Source organism: Dryobates pubescens, chromosome 8 (genome assembly GCF_014839835.1).
Source record: "Dryobates pubescens isolate bDryPub1 chromosome 8, bDryPub1.pri, whole genome shotgun sequence".
Classification (NCBI taxonomy): Eukaryota; Metazoa; Chordata; class Aves; order Piciformes; family Picidae; genus Dryobates; species Dryobates pubescens.
Window position 1 is genome coordinate 4,867,375 of NC_071619.1, and position 23,049 is coordinate 4,890,423.

Genomic DNA, 23,049 nt, shown 5'->3' on the forward strand with positions numbered 1-23,049 from the left:
ATTGATTCTGTGATCCTGCTGTAGCTTGCTGATTAAGTAGGATTGAATGCCACAGTTAGTGTGGCCAGAATTACATGAAATTCTGTTTTGATTCAAGGATATCGGGGAGCAACTTTCAGATAGCGCTGTGGGAGAGACCTGCTGAACATGGAGTGATGCTACCTTCAGTCATATTTAGAGCAACAGAATATACATGCACTCTTCCAAGATGTATATTCAACAACCTCCAGTGTAAAATGGTTTCCACTGAGGTTGCTCTGTTAATTACTATATTACATTTCATTCTAGATTTTAATTTCCAAGTCCTCTTTCTAACCTCTATGTTAGATTCACCTCACATAGATGACTGACATGTCAGGATGCTAGATGTGCTCTCCTGTTCAGCTGAGAGACACTCCTACACACACCTTCAGAGAACATTCAGCTCACTGTCTTCATAGGGAAGCAGCTTTGCTGGGTGCTCTAGCACTTGTACTTGTTTGGTAGATAGGGAAACTTTGCTAGGTGAAAGTAACATAACTAGTAAATAATTCACAAATTACATTGTGCTTTAACACTTTTACTGGCCTTCTCCAAGAACACTGCAAGTGTCAGGGTTTTATAAACTTAATAGTACAATATCTCAACATCTCAAAGTGTGGGATTTAGTACCATTAATAATAATGATGACATGATTACAGTTCTTTTAACAGAATTTATCACACTACCAAGATATTCTTTCTGTATTGCCCAATATATCACCAGAGCTGCGTGAAGACCTTGAAGGAGTTATTCTTGATCTTTCCACTGCTGGTAATTCATTGGCACCTGTTTTTTCCTGCATTAAGTAATTTATATAAGCTTCTTTCTTTTTCATTTTTTTTCCCCAGCTTGTTTTATTCATCAACCTTTGAGATGTATAATTTACTTCTTTCTAGAAATCCGGTTGCAGCTGCTCTCCTTATTAGATCTCCTTTGATATTGAGAAGAGTTTAGGCTATTTAAAGCAAGGGGTCAGATGCTACAGCAATAATAGATGATCTCTAGCTTCTCTAGCTCTGCTGTGTCATAAAACCTGTAAGACATGTGTTTGCATTGTGTATTATAATCCCCCTGCAGCTGCCTGAAGAAGTGATTTTTCTGACTGTGCACAGACATTGATGCATGCATATTGATACACACAAGAATTGTACAGAGAATTGCTATTTTTTTTCTGAACCTTGGAATTTTTTTCTGATTACTCAAGCACAATGCAGCCAATGAGACAACTAAAGAATGGGTAAACCACATGTTCTATTGGTCAATCCAAAATTGACACGTGTAGGTTTTGTCCCTGCTAAGCTTCTTGTTTTCCACTGATCATTCTAGTTTATAATTTGGTTACTATTTCTTCATTAACCCAAGGACAATTTCATTTAAAATCAGTTGTTACTCTAGAGAACTATAACTGAAGTGTTAGGATCATCTTCAAAGCTTACAGATACAAGAAATTCTGATGCCTACTATGCTACACCTAACCTAAACTGTTACACTAACATTTACTGACTTGCCAGATTTTTAGGATGGCTGGTGAGAGGCCATGGCACTTGGTGCCATGGTCTAGTAGGCATGAGGTGTTGGGTGACAAGTTGGACTTGATGATCTTTGAGGTCTTTTCCAACCTTGTTGATTGTATGATTCTAATAGTACAAATTACTCCTTCATTGAAAAATTCCCCTTTAAAACATGAATCATAATTACTAGTGTTTCTTTTTGGCAATACATTCATTTTTCTTAACATTTCACCTGAAACTCCATGACTGATCTGTACAAGAACTATCTTAAACCACATGTTAATTTTAAGCAGTTTGATTGTGTCAACCTAACAGTTATTTGTGCATTTGCAGGATTAGGAATCAGAATTAACAATACTATTGGAAATCTTTAAAGTTCTCAGTATTTTCTGCAGGAAGTAGAGAGCACTGAGATCTCCACTGGGATGTTTGGTCTCTCCTAGAGGAGTTTTTGCCTTGCCTAGTCTGTGTCCAAAGCCCACCATCTGTAGTTTCAACTTCTCTCCCAGCTGCTGATAAAGGTGAAATGTAGAACATATGCTGCAGGAGGAGTAACCTTTATATTGGTTTCTTGGACTTTTTAAATAGTCAAAGACATTTTTCAACAAAATATTTGCTAATGTGAACCTTGAAAACGACTCATGTTTGATCAAACTCAGGCCTTAATAACAGGAATACAACCCTAATAACTCCAGTAGACCACAGACTAACAATTTGTGGAAAGAATTAGCTTTCCTGGGTTTTGGAGAAAATATAATGCAGACCAGTAGAACAGAACAGAACAGAATAGAATAGAATAGACCAGATTGGAAAATAACTTTGAGATCATCGAGTCCAACCTATCACCCAACACCATCTAATCAACTAAACCATGGCACCAAGTGCCTCATCCAGTCTCCTCTTAAACACCTCCAGTGATGGTGACCCCACCACCTCCCTGGGCCATTCCAATGGCCAATCACACTTTCTGTGAAGAATTTCTTCCTAACATCCAGCCTGAACACCCCCTAGCACAGCTTGAGACTGTGTCCTCTAGCATTTACATTACATTAGTACAAGCATTTACTTCCTGTATTTCAAACATATACATCTAAGCTAGGAAAGACATGGTCTTTTCATTGGGAACTGATAACCAGTATCATTTAAACAAATATGTTTGACACATTGTCAATTTATCCTAGAATGATCACAACAAAGTTGAAAATGGTTATATGCAAATAATAGAAGATCCCAAAATTGCTTGGCAAGACATAATTACTGAACACACTACTTCCATCCACCTAAATATCATTGTTTTAACCTAGCTTAGGTCATAAGGGAAACCAACTGCACAGCAAACATATGTCCACTGCACAAAGCTTCCACATCATTTCAAATAGCTTGGCACAGTTCACAGCATCTGCTCATAGGAAAGAAGCAGCAGGTAGGGCTGCAGGACAGGAATGAAGTGAATTAGTAGAGCTACAGGTATGCCAAGAAGCTTGCATAATAGCTTCTGTCTTGACTACGCATGGTTACATACAGTGAAAGTAGTCCATGGGTACCAAAATTCATTAGACACACAAAACACTCCTCAATTACAGCAATATAATCTAATGGTTGAATCAGCAGGTTGCACACCTCTACCATTTCTACTTGCTTTTGACCCTGAACAAAGTGAAAGCTGTGGGACTAACAATTTTAGATATTTTAAACTCTGAAATGGCTGACAAAGACCACAACAAGTAGAGGAACAGCATTTGAAATACAAGCCTGCAAAGCTGATGCAAGGCATAGACAACTGGCTGAACATGATCCAGCAGGGTGCCCAGGTGGCCAAGAGGGCCGATAGCATCCTGGCCCGCATCAGAAATAGCGTGGCCGGCAGGAGCAGGGAGGTTATTCTGCCCCTGTACTCAGCACTGGTTAGGCCAAACCTTGAGTCCTGTGTCCAGTTCTGGGCTCCTCAATTTAAGAAGGACATTGAGACACTTGAATGTGTCCAGAGAAGGGCAACAAGGCTGGGGAGAGGTTTTAAACACAAGCCCTATGAGGAGAAGCTGAGGGAGCTGGGGTTGTTTAGCCTGAAGAAGAGGAGGCTCAGGGGAGACCTTATTGCTGTCTACAACTACCTGAAGGGAGGTTGTAGCCAGGTGGTGGTTGGTCTCTTCTCCCAGGCAACCAGCACCAGAACAAGAGGACACAGTCTCAAGCTGTGCCAGGGGAGGCTTAGGCTGGATGTTAGGAAGAAATTCAGCATAAAAGGGAGATTGCCCATTGGAATGTGCTGCCCAGGGAGGTGGTGGAGTCACCGTCCCTGGAGGTGTTTAAAAAAGGATTGGACATGGCACTTGGAGCCATGGTTTAGTTGTCATGAGGTGTTAGGTAGTAGGTAATAGGTTGGACTTGATGATCTCTGAGGCCTTTCCCTACCTGGTTCATTCTATGATTCTATGACACAGCAGAACAAGTAGACATATCCCATGTGAAAAAGGTGCATTCTTTCCTAGAGTGAGAAACATACAGAATGACACATCTGCTGTGTGTCAAACACCACTCTTGAAAAAGCCCATTTTCCTTCATGTTTTACACACAGCAAAGAACAGCAATTACTTAAAAAACAACACCAACAAACCCTTCTGTATATAATAAACAGAAGCTGATTATGAAATAACTAGATAAATAACATTTTTACTGCCAGGATCCACACCACAGGTATATTTGAAAACAACAGGGGGAAAAAAAAGAGGAAGATATAATTTCAGCTCCAATTTCAACAATTACTTTTAATTTCCTTTCAGAATGCTTTTCCTCATTGTATGACTATAAACACCTTTGTTTCTTTTTTTTCATTTCCTTAAAACACAAAAAAGGCACCACACTAAACATCCTTCTTCCTTCACTGCTCTCTTCAGGGCACTTACATTTATATGCTTCTTCCAGGAAATGTTTTTGACAAAGCATCAGTAACACTTTTATTTTCATAGCACTTCCACAAATTATATTCCAAGCCATAAACAGCATTTTAAGAACTAAGTCTTCATCTTGGAACTCAAGAGGAGAAAAAAAATAAAATATATAAACCTCTCCCCACCTCCTCTCCAAAAAAAATAAAATAATAAAAATGAACTAAAACCACCAAATAAATAACAGATAGTCATCAAGCCAAAAGAAGAAAGAACACTCAGTTGAGTTTATTTCCAACATAAGTCAACTGAGTTTGCCCCCATCATCATTACTCAATACTTTTTAATCTCTTAAATGGATTTTTGAAGGTTAAAAGGATATCTTTTTGGCTCTTAATGATAAAAGTTAGCCTTAAAGCATATTTTCTGGGTTTTAGGAGCATTTTGGGCACATACCACACAGCCTACTATTCATTAAAAAGGTGTTCTTCTTGGCAACAACTCCAATGAATTCTGAAGTAGCAAACTGATGAACTGTGAGGTGACATGTTACTATCTTGACTTTGTTGTCATGACTGTTTTGTACCACATGACTGTAAACCAATTATTCAAAGGATTTTTAAAGCATATTTGGGTAACTCCTGCCTCGGAATAATTTTATGAGAATGCCTGTAATGGCTTTTAACAACGATCTAGTATAGATCAGATAAAGCAAATTACTGTAAGTGCCTCCAAATAGTGCAAATGTTGCTCTAAAATGAGGTAGGATCATTTCCAAAGTGAAGCAGATATGTTCACTGACACAATCATAAATTCCATCCAATAGGCATTCTGGAAAAGCCAACATTTCACTCAGATCCTGGGCAGCACAGCACTGAGATTCATGGAGCAAAGGAACTTAGCTAGAAGTTAACTGTGCAATGACTGTCAACTTGAACTGGCATTCCCTGCATAGCCTCATTTACAGCAACTTGAACTGAAACTCTGCAAGTGTTTACATCTAAAATTTCTTTGCCCTAAAAGACAAAGCTGAAGAATACCACACATGCATTGTTTAGTGAAAGACAAGTAAGACGTGCCACTGTACACCAGCCCAGTTTGATCATCGAGCTTTTGATTTGGGATACCACTTCAAATCCCTGTGGTGAGTTGAAATTCCCCTCCCCACCAACATTGACTTTGCCAGAGCAGCTCAGTTAGAAGCAAATGAAAGCTGTATTTACAAGCAGAACCTCAATCTGGTTTCCTTTTTATACCCAATAGTGATTTATTTACATTTTACTACTTTTCTTCTCAAGATCTGTGAAAAAAATTTTAAAGGCATAGCCTAAAACTACCACAATCATAAACAAAAGTTCCTCATGAAACATTGGCCCTAAACTTACCAGCTTGACATAGCACCGCTTGTGTCCATTCTGTGCTGTTCTTTCGGATTCACATGGGTGCATTTGTTCAAGTAGACTGCATTGCACAATGCTCACCAACGCAAGGCTTACCTGACTGACCAGGGGGTGGGACTCCTGATGATCCTCTGGGTAGACATAAAAATACTGTGAGGACTGCTGCTCTGTTTCCTAAACATGGCTCAATGGCAATTGGTTTAGGAGCACCCTGAAAGAAAAAAAACCAACATACCTATGTAATATTTGAGGTTGGCATTTTGGTTTAATTTGTACATCTTTAATTTGTTTTAGGTTCACTGTAGGAAGCTATTTTCCCCAAATAGTTCTTTGCATTTCAACAGATTGTCTTACCCATGTTAACTGACTTGAAAATGGACTGTAACAGCCCACACTGAAAATCTAACCAAAAAGTGAAACCATCATAAAGACAACAAAATTATACTTAATTTTATACCTCAGTAGTTGTAGCAATATCAACTTCTTAAAGTTTAGAAAATGACTAAAACTTTTGGTATACACACTGCTGTCTTAAAGTACTAGAATTTCCTCTATCCTAAGAAGTATTCATGTGAAAGAACTGTGCTACAATAGCATCCATGACCTAGCCTTCCCAATGCCAAAACCATAAAGTAAGAGCAAATCTGTATTATATAGACATACATGAAGATAGTCATAGAATCATAGAATTGTTAGGATTGGAAGGGACCTCAAGGATCATCCAGTTCCAACTCCCCTGCCATGGCCAGAGACCCCTCACACTACATCAGGTTGCTCAGAGCCATATCCAGACTGGCCTTAAAAAGCTCCAGGGATGGGACTTCTACCACCTCCCTGGACAATCTGTTCCAGTGTCTCACCACCCTGATGAGGAAGAACTCCTTCAGTCTCTCTTGAATTTCCCAAACCAGCAAGTGTGCCTTCTCTGTTTATCCTGGTAAGCAAATGATTTCTTTGAGGCAGGGCCTTCCTGATTTTTTATTGCTTATGTGGAAAATGGCTGCAGTATTATTATATTGACATAAACTATCTGAAAGCATTGCCTGTATGATTATCATCTTACTTTGTCTTACACGGAGTCACCACCACTGGAAATGTTTAGGAAGAGACTGGATGGGGCACTTGGTGCCATGGTTTAGTTGATTAGATAGTGTTGGGTGATAGGTTGGACTTGTTGATCTCAAAGGTCTCTTCCAACCTGGTCTGGTCTGGTCTGGTCTGGTCTGGTCTGGTCTGGTCTGGTCTATTCTATTCTATTCTATTCTATTCTATTCTATTCTATTCTACTCTACTCTATTCTACGCTACTCTATTCTGTTCTATGCTATGCTATTCTGGCATGACAATGGTGGTTTTGTTGGTGGGACCTATGTGCCATTACCAAGCATTTCTTGTTAGCTATGGCGATAGTTTAATTTGAAGTTGGTGTTCAAGTAAATGGTTGCTGCCATATTATTCTCAAGATTAAGGACATTAGGAGCTGGAAGAAAGCAAAGCAGTCTACAAAGTCATAGACTAGCAAGTTTCTGAAATGACAGTTTACAGTATTTCCACATTTGCATGTTTTGTGCTCACTAAGAGATAGGCATTTCACTTTGGAGAGCTTAAACATTTCGACAAGCATTAAAGATATTTCTGGAAACTTTAGGTCAAAATCAGAATAAGCATTTCTTTTATTTGTTGTTGTTTGCAAAGTTTTAGGATGTCTGTCATGTTGCTAGACAAAACCAGAAGTTTGATGTCTTGACTCAAAATTCAAAGCCATAAAACTTTCTACTCACATACAAAATTCAATGTATATATAAATGTCAACTGATTCAAGCAGACTACGAAAAATTACAGTTTAGTCAAGTTAAATACACTGCAAAGTACCAGATATAAAGAAAACAAAGACACTTTCATCATGTAAAGCAATTATCATTTGCTGTTTTTCTACCTCCAAGTAAGCAACATTTACTACTGCTCGGTGAAGATAAGGAGACAGAGAATACAGCAATAAATTGAACAATAGATAAATATACTTCCTTCTTTTTCTTTTTTTTACTGCATGGTCATATTTGAAAGGCATCTCTGTGGTTTCATTTGAGGTGATAGCACTAAAAATAACTTAGGCAAGGAATGGCATCTAATTTAACATTGCCAGGACATAACGAATGACAACTCCTATTCACTAAAACCTCGCCAAATGATGAAACAGAAAAATAACGCCCCCACGAAGCTTTAGCTAAAAATAACATCCTAAAAGCAAAAATAAAACCAAACACACACACAAATAAATAAATAAAAGAAATATTTTCTAATCCAAGAGTACTGGATTTGTAGCCTTTAATACATTTTTTTTTTTTAATACACTGGCTCAACATGTGCCAAAGGATCAGACAAAGAGAGCAGATTCTGAACTTGTATAATTGTTAAATTCCCTAGATCTATAATCAGCAAGACATTTAGACAGGCATTGCTGGATAATATGATTCTACACTAAAAGCAATGCAGAAAAAGTGGAAAAAAAGAATAAGAGCCTTGCTAATATCAGCAGCATTGGTTGCACATGTACAAAAGTAGTGTATGTCCATGACTGAGGGGAAAAAATTGGTGTGGGGAAGTTTTAGTGCTAAGGGTTCTTTGACTTACCTAGGTTGAAGGGCAATGTGAAATGAAATAAAAAATAACAGTAATTCTTCTGATCATAGCATTTAATATAGAAAAGGGTCTTGATGGGGTCATTCAGATTAGCAGCAAGTCTGTGCCCTGGGCTGTTTAAATCTAATCAGACAAGTGTAGTCATAGAATAATGTAACACAGCACTGACAGCAGTCTGCTGTAAACCTCTGTTGATTTCTCCCACCGTTCATTGCTAGATGTTGCGCTTTCAGTTGTCAAAATCCATGGCTTCTCAACTGCGACTTGTATCACACCTTCCCTTGGACCCCTTCACTGCAGCACTTCTGCCTATATCTCTTCCCCACCCAGGTATGTGCAGGTTCCTTGTAGCAGGAGATGTAAACGGAGTGGAACAGGTGCTCTTCATGGCCATGCATACTGGCTTAAGCTGGGGACATGGTTTATTTAGAATAGAATAGAATTAACCAGGTTGGAAGAGACCTTTGAGATCATTGAGTCCAACCTATCACCCAACACCATCTAATCAACTAAACCATGGCACCAAGCACCTCATCCAGTCCTCTCATAAACACTTCCAGTGATAGTGACTCCACCACCTCCACGGGCAGCACATTCCAAAGGCCAATCACTCTCTCTATGAAGAATTTCCTCCTAACATCCAGCCTAAACCTCCCCTGGCACAGCTTGAGACTGTGTCCTCTTGTTCTGATACTGGTTGCCTGGGAGAAGAGACCAGCCCCCACCTGTCTGCACCCTCCCTTCAGGTGGTTGCAGGGAACAATAAGGTATCCCCTGAGCCTCCTCTTCTCCAGGCTAAGCAACCCCAGCTCCCCCAGCTGCTCCTCACAGGGCTGTGCTCCAAACCCCTCACCATTTTTGTTGTCCTTCTCTGGACATGTTCCAGCAACTCAGCATCTTTCCTAACCTGAGAAGCCCAGAACTGGACTCAAGGTTTGGCCTAACCAGTGCTGAGTACAGGGCACAATGACTTCCCTGCTCCTGCTGGCCACACTGTTCCTGATACAGGCCAGGATGCCATTTGCCTTCTTGGCCACCTGGGCACACAGCTGGCTCATGTTCAGCCTTCTACTGACCAGTACCCCCAGGTCCCTTTCTGCCTGGCTGCTCTCCAGCCACTCTAACCCCAGCCTGTAGCACTGGGTTGTTCTGGCCAATGTGTAGAACCTGGTACCTGGATGTGTTAAATCTCATGCCGTTGGTTAGTCAGCGCCACTCAGGCATTCACTTATATTTCCACAGGGGACATCACTATATTCTGGGATAACAGCACCTGAATCCTTACACAACATTTATGATTAAAATAATTGGTATTGCTAATGCAAGCAAAAGATCATTTAAGTAATTTTTCCTGGCTTGTCACAATGGCAAATCAAACACCACCATTCCTTTCTATTTCAGAAGGCAAACAAAATGAAATCTTCATTTTAAAATATAATTCAGAATACAGTTTATGCAGACACAACTGAAAGGAACAAATGTACCCTCCTGCCTTAATTTGGTGAATAATTACTTTAGTATAAAGCAAAAAATGATGTTTTCTACTGCTGTGTATTACAAAACCTTTCATTAATAGGCCCCATCCTTTTCTGTTTGAAATGTATACTAATGCTTTTCAAAACACAATTGGAAGACATTACTTCTGAAAATACTTTTGAGAGAATTTCATCCAAAAATCAAAGAGTAAGATATTATTATTACTATTTGTGCTTATTTGTTCTTCACAGAATGTTATGACTGAAAAAGCAGATATCTTATCTTACTTCATATCATTCAGATTCACCAGCAAAAAAACCCAGAGAAGCACAGAGTAAGTGATAATAATTTAGATACCCCAAGGTTTGTCAGTTGTTAAAGATAAATACATAACCATGAATCAAAGTTATTTCACAGTGACATAACAGGTTCTCTAAAAATGTGCCATTTATCATGCATCTTCCACGGGTTTTTTGGATGAGATAAGGCACATGTTTGTTTGCCCAAAGCACTTAGCCACCATGATTTACTTGCTAGAATTATCTTTCCCCCCCACACCCCTGTGCAGAAAATGACTTACATTCTTGCCAAAAAGCACCAATGACAATCACAGAGTTAATAAAACTTTATCAGTGGAAGACAGAATAAACAGATACTTCTTTATTTAACAACCTTTTACTCTTACATCCTCTTTCTTACACAAACATTATGACAGAAAGAAGCATGTCAGTGGGGAAGGAGAAAAAGAAAGAGGAAGAAAACCACAAAAGAGTAAAAGGGTGAAATATCGTGTATCACTGTTAAGAGTAAGAAGAGTAAATCAATGGAATGCAGAAAGAAGAAACAAGTGGAGAAAGTAAGGAATAAAACAGAAGATCAAAAAGAATAATAATTCATAGAATTGTCAGGGTTGGAAGGGACCTCAAGGATCATCTGCCATAGCCAGGGACACCTCACACTAGGTCAGGTTGCTCAGAGCCACATCCAACCTGGCCTAAAAAACCTCCAGGGATGAGGCTTCTACCACCTGTTCCACCACCCTCGTGGCAAAGAACTTCTTCCTAACATTCAATCTGAATCTACCAAATTCTACTTTTGTTCCACTCCTCCTGGTCCTATCACTACCTCACACTTTAAAAAGTTTTACTGTTACTGTAACCACAACTTAAATGTGCAGTTATATATTTACTCACAGAAAACAAGGATTTTAGAAGTCATCCTCTATTTTTATCAGAGAAAACATTCCCCACACTTTAAATTCTTTTCTGAAAGACCTAGCCAAAATCCAGCTGCCTGGGTGAGTTTGTGACAAATGACCAAACTTTGGGAAGATTCTTTGCTTACTCTTGATCTGTTTCTACATGAAATAAACAGTATTTAGGTTTTATTTATTTTTGTTATACAAAGGACAGATGACAACACTACCATTACTAGAGTAAAAAAATATGCCAGTGTGTGCCACATTCATAGCTGTATTAAAAATATTTCTAAGTAATGTAGCACATCTACTTTATGATGACAAGAAAGTAACAAGATTGTAATTTCTTATTTAAACATTGGGGGGGAAAAAAAGCCAGGATATCTTGTATTCTATTATTTGGCTGTTTAATTAAGAATAAAAAGCTTTAAGAGTCCAGACCAAGTGAGAGTTGTTAGCCATTGAATGTGCTGCCCGGGGAGGTGGTGGAGTCACCGTCCCCGGAGGTTTTCAAGAGGGGATTGGACGTGGCAATTGGTGCCATGGTTTAGTAGTCATGAGGTCTTGGGTGACAGGTTGGACTTGATGATCTTTGAGGTCTTTTCTAACCTTATTGATTCTATGATTCTATGATAAGCTCTCTGAGGTCTTTTCCAACCTTATTGATTCTATGATAAGCTAGAAAGTGTATTCTGTTGCTCTTGATGGGCAGGACAGACAACAGAACCAGCAGTGTTAGATGAGAAGAGCAGGAGAACACAAAGATGACTACGGGATGTTCATGGATCTGCACAGATCTTTTTGAGGGAAATGCACTGAAGCTTCAGCATGCATTCATATCTACCAATGAAAACACTGAATACAGTGAACATGGGAAGACGAAAAGTGTGAAGTGTTTTGGGTCTGTCTGTGTTCCAAGAAGTGATGTCTCAAGGAAGCACTATAAAACTTTGGATTTTCAGTACTATAGATATTTTCTGTTCAGAATTCCAAGGTAGGTGCATCCAATTTTTAAGAGTGCATTATCATAGCATAAGACAAATAGATCACGTAAGACTAAGTGGCTCCAAACTCATGCCAAAAAAGCAATTAGAAAATTGAATCAAGGAATTAAGGATTAATGTGAGCACAGTACACCTGTCAGCAGTAATAAGTATTTTGACAAGAACAGAATAAAGTTTGACAGTGTGCACAAATACAGATCTGATATATAAATCAGGCATTAAAATGCAAACAAATGTGCATTAATCACTGTAATGTTTCCTAACTAAAGTGGTCTTAGTATTACTTACGAGAAATCATTATAAATAAAACTTTGTCTCTTGTTACAACACAGCTTGAGTTATACTTTTTATTTTAGCAATAAATTATGTCAGTTTAAACTCAGTTTTTAATCATATTATTAAAAGACAATTTAGCTAGTGAATTCAACATAAACTAAGCTTTACGGCTTGGCAAAACCCAAGCAAATCTGTTGTTGTAGCAGGTTAATTCCAGACTCAGAATGTGAATAGCCACTTTTCTACAGTTCAGTGTGTAAGTCTCCATGTGGGAGAAAAAGAAAACACTGTGTCCTCTGAAGAGGTAAAGAATAGAGAAAAGGATTTATTTGTGATAAGTAAGCCTCAATTCATAAAAGCACTTGAGTACCTCTCTGGGGTGGATTAGAAGGGGTGTGATACTGTGACACAAGAGAGGTTTTCCTCCATCTCTACTCTGCACTGCTGTGGCTGCATTTGGAATATTGTCTCCAGTTCTGGGCCCCTCAGTTCCAGAAAGACACTGAGCTACTTGAAAGAGTCCAGCACAGAGCCACGAGGGTGATTAGGGGAATGGAACATCTTCCATACGAGGAGAGCCTGAGGGAGCTGAGGGCTCTGTAGCTTAGAGAAGAGGAGACTGAGAGGTGACCTCACCAATGTTTATAAATGTGTAAAGGATGAATCCTGAAAGGATGGAGCCAGGCTCTGCTCAGTGGTGCCCAGTGACAGCACAAGAGGCAATGACAGAAGTTGAGGCATAGGAAGTTTCACATAAATATGAGCAAGGAAAAATTGTTTTCCCTGTGAGGGTGACAGAGCACTGGAACAGGCTACCCAGGAGGGTTGTGGAGTCTCCCTCTCTGAAGATATTCAAAACACACCTGCATGTGTTCCTGTGTGATCTGGTGTAGGTGATCCTGCTCTGGTAGGGGTTTGGACTGGATGATCTTTCAAAGTCCCTTGCAGCCCCTGAAATTTTGTGATTCTGTGACACCTAAAATGGCTTTTGGTCAAATCTAGATACCTACCTGTGATCTCAGAAGCCTCAAAACCCTGCCAACTTAGTTTTATTATTGACATTTTCAACAAGAAAGAGAAGCTCTCTTTTACCTGCCCAGGCAGACCCCTGTGCTTTTTATATCCACTCAGGATTCACTTGCATTACTGTAGCTGCCCTAGATGGAGACTGCAATCTAGGTAGCTGTTTGCAAAACACGTTTAGCAAATTAGATTTTTACAACACAGTTGTGGTAACTTGCTTTTAAAAGGCTGCTGAAAACAGAGCTAGCTCTATTCTTCATGGAGAAGATTAATTCTGGTTTTCCTATTCTGCTTTTACTAAATGCTTGCTTGAGATAAAATACTCTGACCTATATTTAAAGATGCAGAGGAAAATGCTGTGATTGGTCTGACCATTTTCAGTACGGTTGAGGCAGGCTTCTCTGGAGTGCAAAGGACAAAAAGAAAATTCATCCTCTAAAATTCACAGAATTCCAACAATATCACTTAGTGGAGGCTTTTTGGGCCATTTTTCTGGAGAATCTCCTAAGTCCCTAGCACATTTATCCTGTCAATAGGAGATTGAAGACTCCCACCTGTACCCTACCTGCATCCTACCCCTGCTTGATTTTCTCCACAGTCATTTGTCAAGAGAATCAAGACCAACAGTAACATCAGAGGAATGCAGAAATGCTGTCTGGTGCTCCCAGCAGAACCCCACCACTCACACAGGACCCACTCCTCTACTAAAGAGAAGCTGGCACTTCTCCCAAAGTGCTGAAACTAAGGCAATGTCTCAGACAGAAACAAAGACCATCATCAATATTGCTGTTTTCTCAGACTATCAGTGCTATACTGCATTGCTATTCTAAATCACAGAACCATAGAAATAATAGGATTGTTAGGATAGGAAGGCACCTCAAGGATCATCTAGTTCCAATCCCCCTGCATGTGGGCAGGCACACCTCACACTAGATCAGGTTGCTCAGAGCCACATCCAGCCTGGCCTTATTAACTCTTACTAGCATAATTTTGAGTATGATCTTTGCTCTCACCCAAAAGTTTTGACAATTTTCTCCACAGATTTATTTAATGAGTAATAGGCCTTAATGACAGTGCAACAGGAAGAAAGAAAGAATAAAAAGCTTTCACCAAACATCATTTGTGTGCCAGGAGAACCACACTTTAGGAAATACCAGAACAGAATAAATAAGCAAGGGTGAAGTTCTCAACATTGCTCTGTGACTGGCATAGGAGAAACCATTTCTTCATATGGCCCTAGGGATTTACTGAAATTATAAGCATCCTCTGAAGATTTCCATCTAATCCATCCCATAAAGTTCCTCTCTTGCAATTAGTGAGCAGGAAGCTTTACCTCACCTAAACCTACAAGAATGGCCCAGAGCCTGAGCGTCCTCAATGCTCTGGGCTTCTAAACTGCACTCTGTTTTGCTTGAGGATTTCTCAGTGATTTCTAACCATGTTTAATGAGGTCCTACAAACCCATGCAAGGTACATAAACACATTATTTATGTGTGGTGGTGCAATTCCCCTCCAGCTTACTTATGCCATTGGAAAAGTAGACTGCCAAATGCAGTGTACCAGAGCACTACAGCACACCCCTCAATGTACCCAAGCTCCTGTCTCCCCTGTTCTCTGGGGACAATAAGGATGGTTACTTCCTGTAGTGGACCAGAGCATTGAGACAGCCCTCCAGAGAGCTTGGCTCCTACTCCCCAGTTATTATCATCTTGTGGCCCAGAGAGGGGAGACCAAGACCCCAAGATCCAGTAAGTTTTGGGCATGCACAACTGGAAAATACCAGGACCTTCAAGTCTGGGACTTGTGAAAAACATACATTTATATTGTATCACTTGAGCTGGGCTGAAATGGAGAAGAACCTGACAAAAGTCAATTATGTTGGACTCTGTACATAACGATCCAAAACGAGATCCTTTGAGCTCTCCTGGATCACCATGGGCTGCATCCAGCATCTCTTCTTAGCTGGGCGGCCCCTCAGGAGCGTCGGACAGCTAACTCGACACAAGGCCTGGGTAAGGCCACCTCCTTGAGTCATCTCAAAGCTCATAAAGAAGAAATATTGACCACAGGTTAGTCTCTTTTACCCAACTTTCTACATAGTTAGGTGTTTGATTTTATGCATTTGCTTTTTAAAATGTGGGCATCTAGATATTTCACTATCCAAGTATTTCCCTGTCTGTATGCTTTGTGTTTATGCACACACGTGTGCTTTGGTTGGAAGTACCTTGTACCAAGTTAGCATGAATCTTGTCATCCTTGAGTCTGTAATTAAGTCACTGTTTGAATAAATCACCTGTTACAGTAAATGCTGCCAAACTTAGCCTTTGATTTATCTCACTTGTTAATAAATCTTGAATTCCTGATAAATCAAACTGTGTCAAATGTTTTACTCCTCAAAAAGAGGTTAAAGCTGTAGAACATTTTGGTATATTTCACAGTTCTTCCACCTTTACTGAAACAGACCAGAGGTAACTGTCTTCTGTGACTGAGTTATCCAGCCAGAGATGATTTACTGGGAAGACTCTACCAACTCTACTCAACCTTCAGAATGAACCAGTTCTCCCTGAAAAATTCTATACTGTCCAAGGGAGCTGAGATTAATAGGTTTATTGATAATAAAATGCAACCTGACCAAACTTAATACTTCTTATTAGAGAGTTTTAAATAGTGATTTATCCTTCCAGAGTAAGTTTACCATTAATTTCCTTGTTTCAAAATAGCAATGGAAATCTTAGAATACATTGGTACATTATTCCCCAGAAGAAAACCAGTGGAAATCAACAATAAAAAGAACATATTATCACTACCAACCTGTGATTATGGCCCCAGTGAGCAAATCACATTGTTACCCTTCAGCTTATTACCTTACTTCTCTGTCTCAATATGCAGTCAAAGACGTTTGTTTTGCAGTCTTTTCTGAGCACAATGTGGTTGTTAGCTATCAAGGGTTATGTGCTGATGTAGTGATATTAATCTGAAAGCAATTAGGCTGAGAAGAGCCTTATTTTTATTGTAAGAATTATATTTGCAGCAAAGTTACTCTCAGTTAATCTAGTAAAAGACTTCTTTTCAAAACCTGTGTCATAGAGCATTTCATTACCAAGAGTTATGAATTGACATTCTGATTAAAACTGACTTATTAAGACAAAACTAAAAGAAACACCTGCGGTCATATTTATTTTCAACAGGGTTTCCAGAAATAACTCCTAGTCAGGTTTGCCTCTTCAGCTTTTATCCTACTGCCTAGAGGTTGTCTCTTCTGAATTGTGACACTAGTGTGAGCCATCCTGCAGTTTTCCTGACTTTCACAAGTGGCTGAACAGAACATAAGACACTGAAGTTAAATCAAAATATCAAGTAGCTGCAGGGTGCATTGCATTTCTTTTTCATTGTGTCCATGCATGCAGTTTCCTATCTCTTCACAATGATAAATCAACTTGGTTTTACTTTGCTTGCCCACTAATAAAAGTAATTTCAGGTTAATCTGGAAAATATTGAACATAACATATAGCGGATGGTGTGTGTAGCAGTTTTACTGGATTACTGCCAGAGGCATCCCCAAGAGCCTCCAGAACATTCCCCTATTAAGCTGTATGAGTCTGATTAAAGGCTGGCAATGCTAGCATCCAGTTTGTGAAAAGAAATTTATCTTGGCAGCAGCTAGCTAGATACTATTGGGAAAAGCACCTGAGACTCTATGGCTGTGGCATATACGAGGTGGCATGCATCCCCAGACAGCTTCCTGTAAATTCTTCCTGCTGCTATTTCAACTTCTGTAAGTCAAAGTGTGTTGTGCAGTGAAGTGCTACTAATGGGTGTTTGTTTCCCAGATGGGTATATCTGTTGAATCTCCAAGGAACAGAAACAAGTGGAGAATACTGCTATTCCTTTACAATTCAACCTGAAAGGCTTGCCTGTGAAAACTCACATTTAACTACTGACAAATTAGTGACAGTCCATCACTGCTTGATCTTGGGCTGCTCTCTTTAAAGAGCAAATCGTCACTCCCATATTTCACAGTGGGTTAACATTACACCAGACTGCCTGGCAAAAGAGGACGTGGTTCTTCCAGAGCCATTAACAACATTTCAGGATGGGAAAGATGAAGTACTAGCACAGTCTAATTTCTTCCTAACTTGTAGGCTAAGAAGAATGGCTGTGTTGGCAGGCAGAGGAATACTGAGCTAAGGATGAGCACAGTACAGGTTAGTTTCATTGGGAACTAGCAAACCGAGTCAGCTACAGATTTCTGACATGACCATGAGGTGGATAAATTTGAGGTGGATAAATTTGAGCTGTCCTTCGCTCTGGTTGGGTCATAAAATGTACATCTGTATTTATGACAACGAATCTCAAACAGAAGTCAGAAGTTCTGACTAGCAGGTGTCTTTGGTGACCACAGACATCTCATTCCCGTAGCTGTGCAGCATCCTAGAGCCATTAAAAATAAGCCTTGATTATTATTTATATCTGTACCAGACTTGAGGGTTAGGAAAGGCAAGTGACTTGAAATTATTATGCTGCATTTTGCATTTCTTGCAAAACTGGAAAGAAAATATAGTGTACCATATGTCACCCAAAATACACTTGTAATGAACTTTTCTTCAGCAATGTCTTTCGAAGTTCTTTTGTATCCTCCTGGCCACAGGCAGGATGCCTAGTGAATGATAAATTAAAACTTTTATACCTGGAATCATAATAATAAAAAAAAAAGAGAACTAAATCAAGGCACATTGTGAAAACTAGCTGCCAGCAGAAAGGATTAAAGTGCAAACTTGGCAATATTCTTAAAGCAGGGGGGAAAAAAAATGCTAATGGCACTAGAATAACAAATTACTTTCTAGCATGAGACCTTACAAAGATCACAGCCTACTGAATGTAGAGGAGACATGAACCGAACGCCTGGAAGCATGGCATAGCTTTTATTTTTATTGTCCTTGCCATGGTCCAAGGACAGCTATAAAATGTACACACTGTAGCCAAAACCATTCTGAATGAGATTACCCCATTATTTAAGATTTGTAAGCCTATAGAAGTTTTGATCCTAGTCACTGTGTGAACAGCATGAAGCAGATCATAGCTGCTCCAGCAGCAGGAAGAAACAACCAGGAAAGACTCCTGTGTCCCGAGGGAAAGCAAAAGGGACCCTGGTTTTGCTGTATTAGACAATAATAGAGCAGCATGAATTAAACTGACCAGCAGTTTTGGCAGTACTTGATGACAATGAGGTGGAAATGGAGAAGGCAAGATGACAGGCTTGTGGAAGTACAAACTGTGCCTTTTTAAAGGTGTAGCAAGATCACAGAATCATAGAATCACAGAATAGAATCAATAAGGTTGGAAAAGACCTCAGAGACCATCAAGTCCAACCTACCCAACACCTCATGACTAACTAAACCATGGCTTCAAGTGCCACGTCCATAGAATAGAATCATAGAATCAATAAGGTTGCAAAAGTCCAATCCCTTTTTGAACACCTCTAGTGATGGTGACTCCACCACCTCCCTGGGCAGCACATTCCAATGGCCAATCTCTCTTTCGGGGAAGAATTTCCTTCTAACATCCAGCCCAAACCTCCCCTGGTGCAGCTTGAGACTGTGTCCTCTTCTTCTGGTGCTGGTTGCCTGGGAGAAGAGACTAACCCCCACCTGGCTACAACCTCCTTTCAGGTAGTTGTAGAGAGCAATAAGGTCTCCTCTGAGCCTCCTCTTCTCCAGGCTAAACAACCCCAGCTCCCTCAGCCTCTCCTCGTAGGGCTGTGCTCCAAATCCCTCTCTTTGTGAAGAACTTTCTCCTCACCTTGGGCCTAAACCTCCCATGGTGCAGTTTGAGACTGCAAGACTTTAAAGACTTTAAGACTAAAGAGTTCATCTCACTTATTTTCTGACAGTGACGAGTACATTGGACTACAGTTTTACAAACTGAAGGTGAAAAGTTTCAGGAGTTTCCATGATCCCCTTCTGCTGGGGATCTCCACTCAGCATGAGCAATAACATCACATTTTCACAGTATCACCAAGGTTGGAAGAGACCTCAAAGATCATCGAGTCCAACCTGTCACCACAGACCTCATGACTGCATCTCTTGCCTTTGTCTCTTGCGGACCTCCATCACCTACTCCAGCCCATTTGCCAATTTGGCAGCATAACTGGGTACAGTTTTTCACTTGAATCTTATCAATTAATTCAAATCTCAAATATCTGTGGGAGAGCCTTTAGCTGCCTAAATCAGTACAACACTCAAGTAACACCAGGACTACACTGATTTATACCAGCTGCAAATCTGACATTATATTATTAGTTTCCTGATGGTGTCCTTGAAAAACCCTGCAAAATAAACTCCAGCTAAAGCAACATTACTTAATGTTGCTTTCTAAGATGTGCCTCATCAAGATCGTTAGCACTCTGAGTGGTCAGAAAAATATTAGGAACTTCACTGAAAATGCACAAGAAGTGAAACTTACAGGATCTAATCTGACAAATAATTAGGCACATGAGAATTGGTGCTTGGAGAAGCTGCTACATTAAAGCAAACAGGATTACTCGCATGGATGAAATTATTTATGCATGTTACTCATGTTAGCTTAACATAACTGATGGAATGTTTTCTTAAGGTTTTTTTTTTTTTAAAGGCAGAGGTTTTTTAACATAACAAAATGGGAAAAATACCTTTGGAATGTGCTGCCCAGGGAGGTGGTGGAGGCACCGTCCCTGGAAGTGCTCAAAAAAGGATTAGATGTGGCACTTGGAGCCATGGTTTAGTTGTCAGGAGGTGTTAGGTATCAGGTAATAGGTTGGACTTGATGATCTCTGAGGTCTTTTCCAACCTGGCTGATTCTGTGACTCTATATTACAATATCTGCATATTTTTTACTAACCTGGCAACACTCTGCTGTATATGCTGAACTTGGGTTTGTTTAATCCCACTTATTTATTCCACTTACTAGGAAAGTGTGTGTTATTCTTCGAGAATGTATCACCTTCCAAGCCTGCTTAGCCCCTTGAGCACTGTTAACTGAAAAGGTATAGTATGGGAACATAGTCCAGTTCAGCTTATGCTTCTGCTCCATAATAATAAAGCCAAACTCAGAAATTCTACACATCTAAGCTCTGGCCTCGGTGTATGAGCAGCAAGCCCCGGCAGCATCAGCCCCTAGTGGGAGCAGGCCCTGGCAGGAGCAGGGCACAGGAGGAACTCCTAATTATTTGGCATTTTTTAAATTTATATTTTCATTTTTTAATTATTTGCTTCAGTCACCAAGAATCATTATTCACATTGAATTCCATGGCATCATAGAACTGTTTGTATTAGAAAAGACCTCTAAGATCATCAAGCCCTAATGCCACCATGCCCACTAAACCACGTCCCAATGTGCCCTGTCTACACTTTTTTTTCGGTTTTTAATACCTCCAAGGACACTAACTCCAACACCTCCCTGGGCAGCCTGTTCCAGTGTCTGACCACTCTTTTAGTAAAGAAATTTTTCTTAATATCTGATCTTAAGGATCAGTGTTGGGCCCCATCCTGTTCAGTATTTTTATTGATGATCTGAATGAGGGGAAATTTGCAGGTGACACCAAGTTGGGGGCAGGTGTTGATCTGTTAGAGGTTAGCAGGGCTCTCCAGAGGGACCTTAACAGGCTGGACAGATGGGCAAAGTTCAATATGATGGCATTTAACAAGTCCAAGTGCCAGGTGCTGCACTTTGGTCACAACAACCCCATGCACTGCCACAGGCTGGGGTCAGAGTGGCTGGAGAGCTGCCAGGCAAAAAGGGACCTGGAGGTACTGATTGACAGCAGCTGAACATGAGCCAGCAGTGTGCCCAGGTGGCCAAGAAGGCCAATGGCATCCTGGCCTGCATCAGGAACAGTGTGGCCAGCAGGAGCAGGGAAGTCATTCTGCCCCTGTACTCAGCACTGGTTAGGCCACACCTTGAGTCCTGTGTCCAGTTCTGGGCCCCTCAATTTAAGAAGGACATTAAGACACTTGAATGTGTCCAGAGGAGGGCAACGAGGCTGGAGAGAGGTCTGGAGCACAGCCCTATGAGGAGAGGCTGAGGGAGCTGGGATTGTTTAGCCTGGAGAAGAGGAGGCTAAGGGGAGACCTTATTGCTCTCTACAACTACCTTAAGGGAGGTTGCAGCCAGGCAACCAGTACCAGAACAAGAGGACACAGTCTCAAGCTGTGCCAGGGGAAGTTTAGGCTTGAGGTGAGGAGAAAGTTCTTCGCAGAAAGAGTTGTTGGCCATTGGAATGTGCTGCCCAGGGAGGTGGTGGAGTCACCATCCCTGGAGGTGTTCAAGAGGGGATTGGATGTGGCACTAGAAGCCATGATTTATTTAGTCATGAGGTGTTGGGTGATAGGTTGGACTTGATGATCTCGGAGATCTTTTTCAACCTTATTGATTCTATGATTCTAAACCTCCCCTTCTCAACTTCCACTTATCCTATCACTTGATACTAAGGAGAGGAGAACACATCCCACCTTTATTGCACAACAGTACAGACGACCTTGTTATTTTCCTTCGGTAAAAGTTAATTTCAATTATATATTGTAAAATTTAGCAGCGATGGCGACACTTGAAACATCTTCTCTTAAAAAGAGACACCATTTTCACAGCAGACTAACCATCTTTTGCTTTTTTACACAGTTCCTGGAAAATTCACAGATTTGTGAATGTTTAACTAGAGTTTCCTTGAAATCCTTGCATCCTCTGAAGCTTTGTACTCCATCTCCTATTTTTTCTCATCTAACTAAATTATTTCTCTTCCTCTGATTTTATGCCTAGAGTTTAACCCACTGCCAAGAGTAAAATAGAGCAATGTCTGTCCTGCACTTCAGTCAGCACAACGGTGTGACACATTTACTTCTGTACTATACCCACACTCTTGTTTATTTTAGCAGCAACTACTTACTGTTAGGCTAATGAGGCAAATCTTGCTTTTTACCTTTGTTTGCCAATTCCTCCTCCTTTTCCCTAGCCCTTCCCAACACCTTTCCCAGTCTTAGGGTGCTCTTTCCCTGGAAATAAATGCCCCATATCAAATGCCACTGACCAACACAACAAGCAGAAAGAGCAAGATCTTATTTACTGAAACAAGGGTTGAGATTTGAGATCAGTCATGAAGCAGATGTTATTTCTGAAGCTGGAAGTATTCATGATGATTGTTACTATGGAGACCAAGCTTTGTAAAATATTCCAAACAAACACTTCTTTATTAGCCTGCGCTGTAACTACAGCGCCCTGCATCTCGCCACATCCCACAGTAAGTTATCAAATGCACAGATTTTCTTGCTAGTTACTTGCTTTCAATAGTAACCACAAGGCAGGATTTCTATAGGCCTTAAAAGATCGTGTATCACAATACCAGCCAGCCATAAAATGACACACACTGTACTCATTCAGCACTAAACTCCCGTCTGTTTCATTTCCCCCCTCCTGTGGGCAGCCACTCAAATCAGTGTTTCCCTGTTCAGCAACAGCGAAAAACAGGAACTCACTGCTAATTCCTGTGGTTAGATCAGCAGCCCAAACCCAGCAGTGGTTGCTAAATGCCAGCCCCAGCCTCTTTAGCAACTAAACCATTCTTCATTCTCAGTAGACTTTATGAAGC

At 40.3% G+C, this 23,049-nt stretch overlaps 1 protein-coding gene across 1 annotated transcript in view; it reads right to left on the minus strand.

Annotated features, from left to right (window-relative positions):
• ATRNL1 (attractin like 1) overlaps positions 1 to 23,049 on the minus strand; it is a 570,802-nt gene that overhangs the window by 55,805 nt on the left and 491,948 nt on the right. Inside the window, exon 28 of the mRNA XM_009905632.2 lies at positions 5,914 to 6,028. Within this exon, the coding sequence (XP_009903934.2) occupies positions 5,914 to 6,028 (115 nt within the window). The remainder of the gene's footprint in view (positions 1 to 5,913; positions 6,029 to 23,049) is intronic.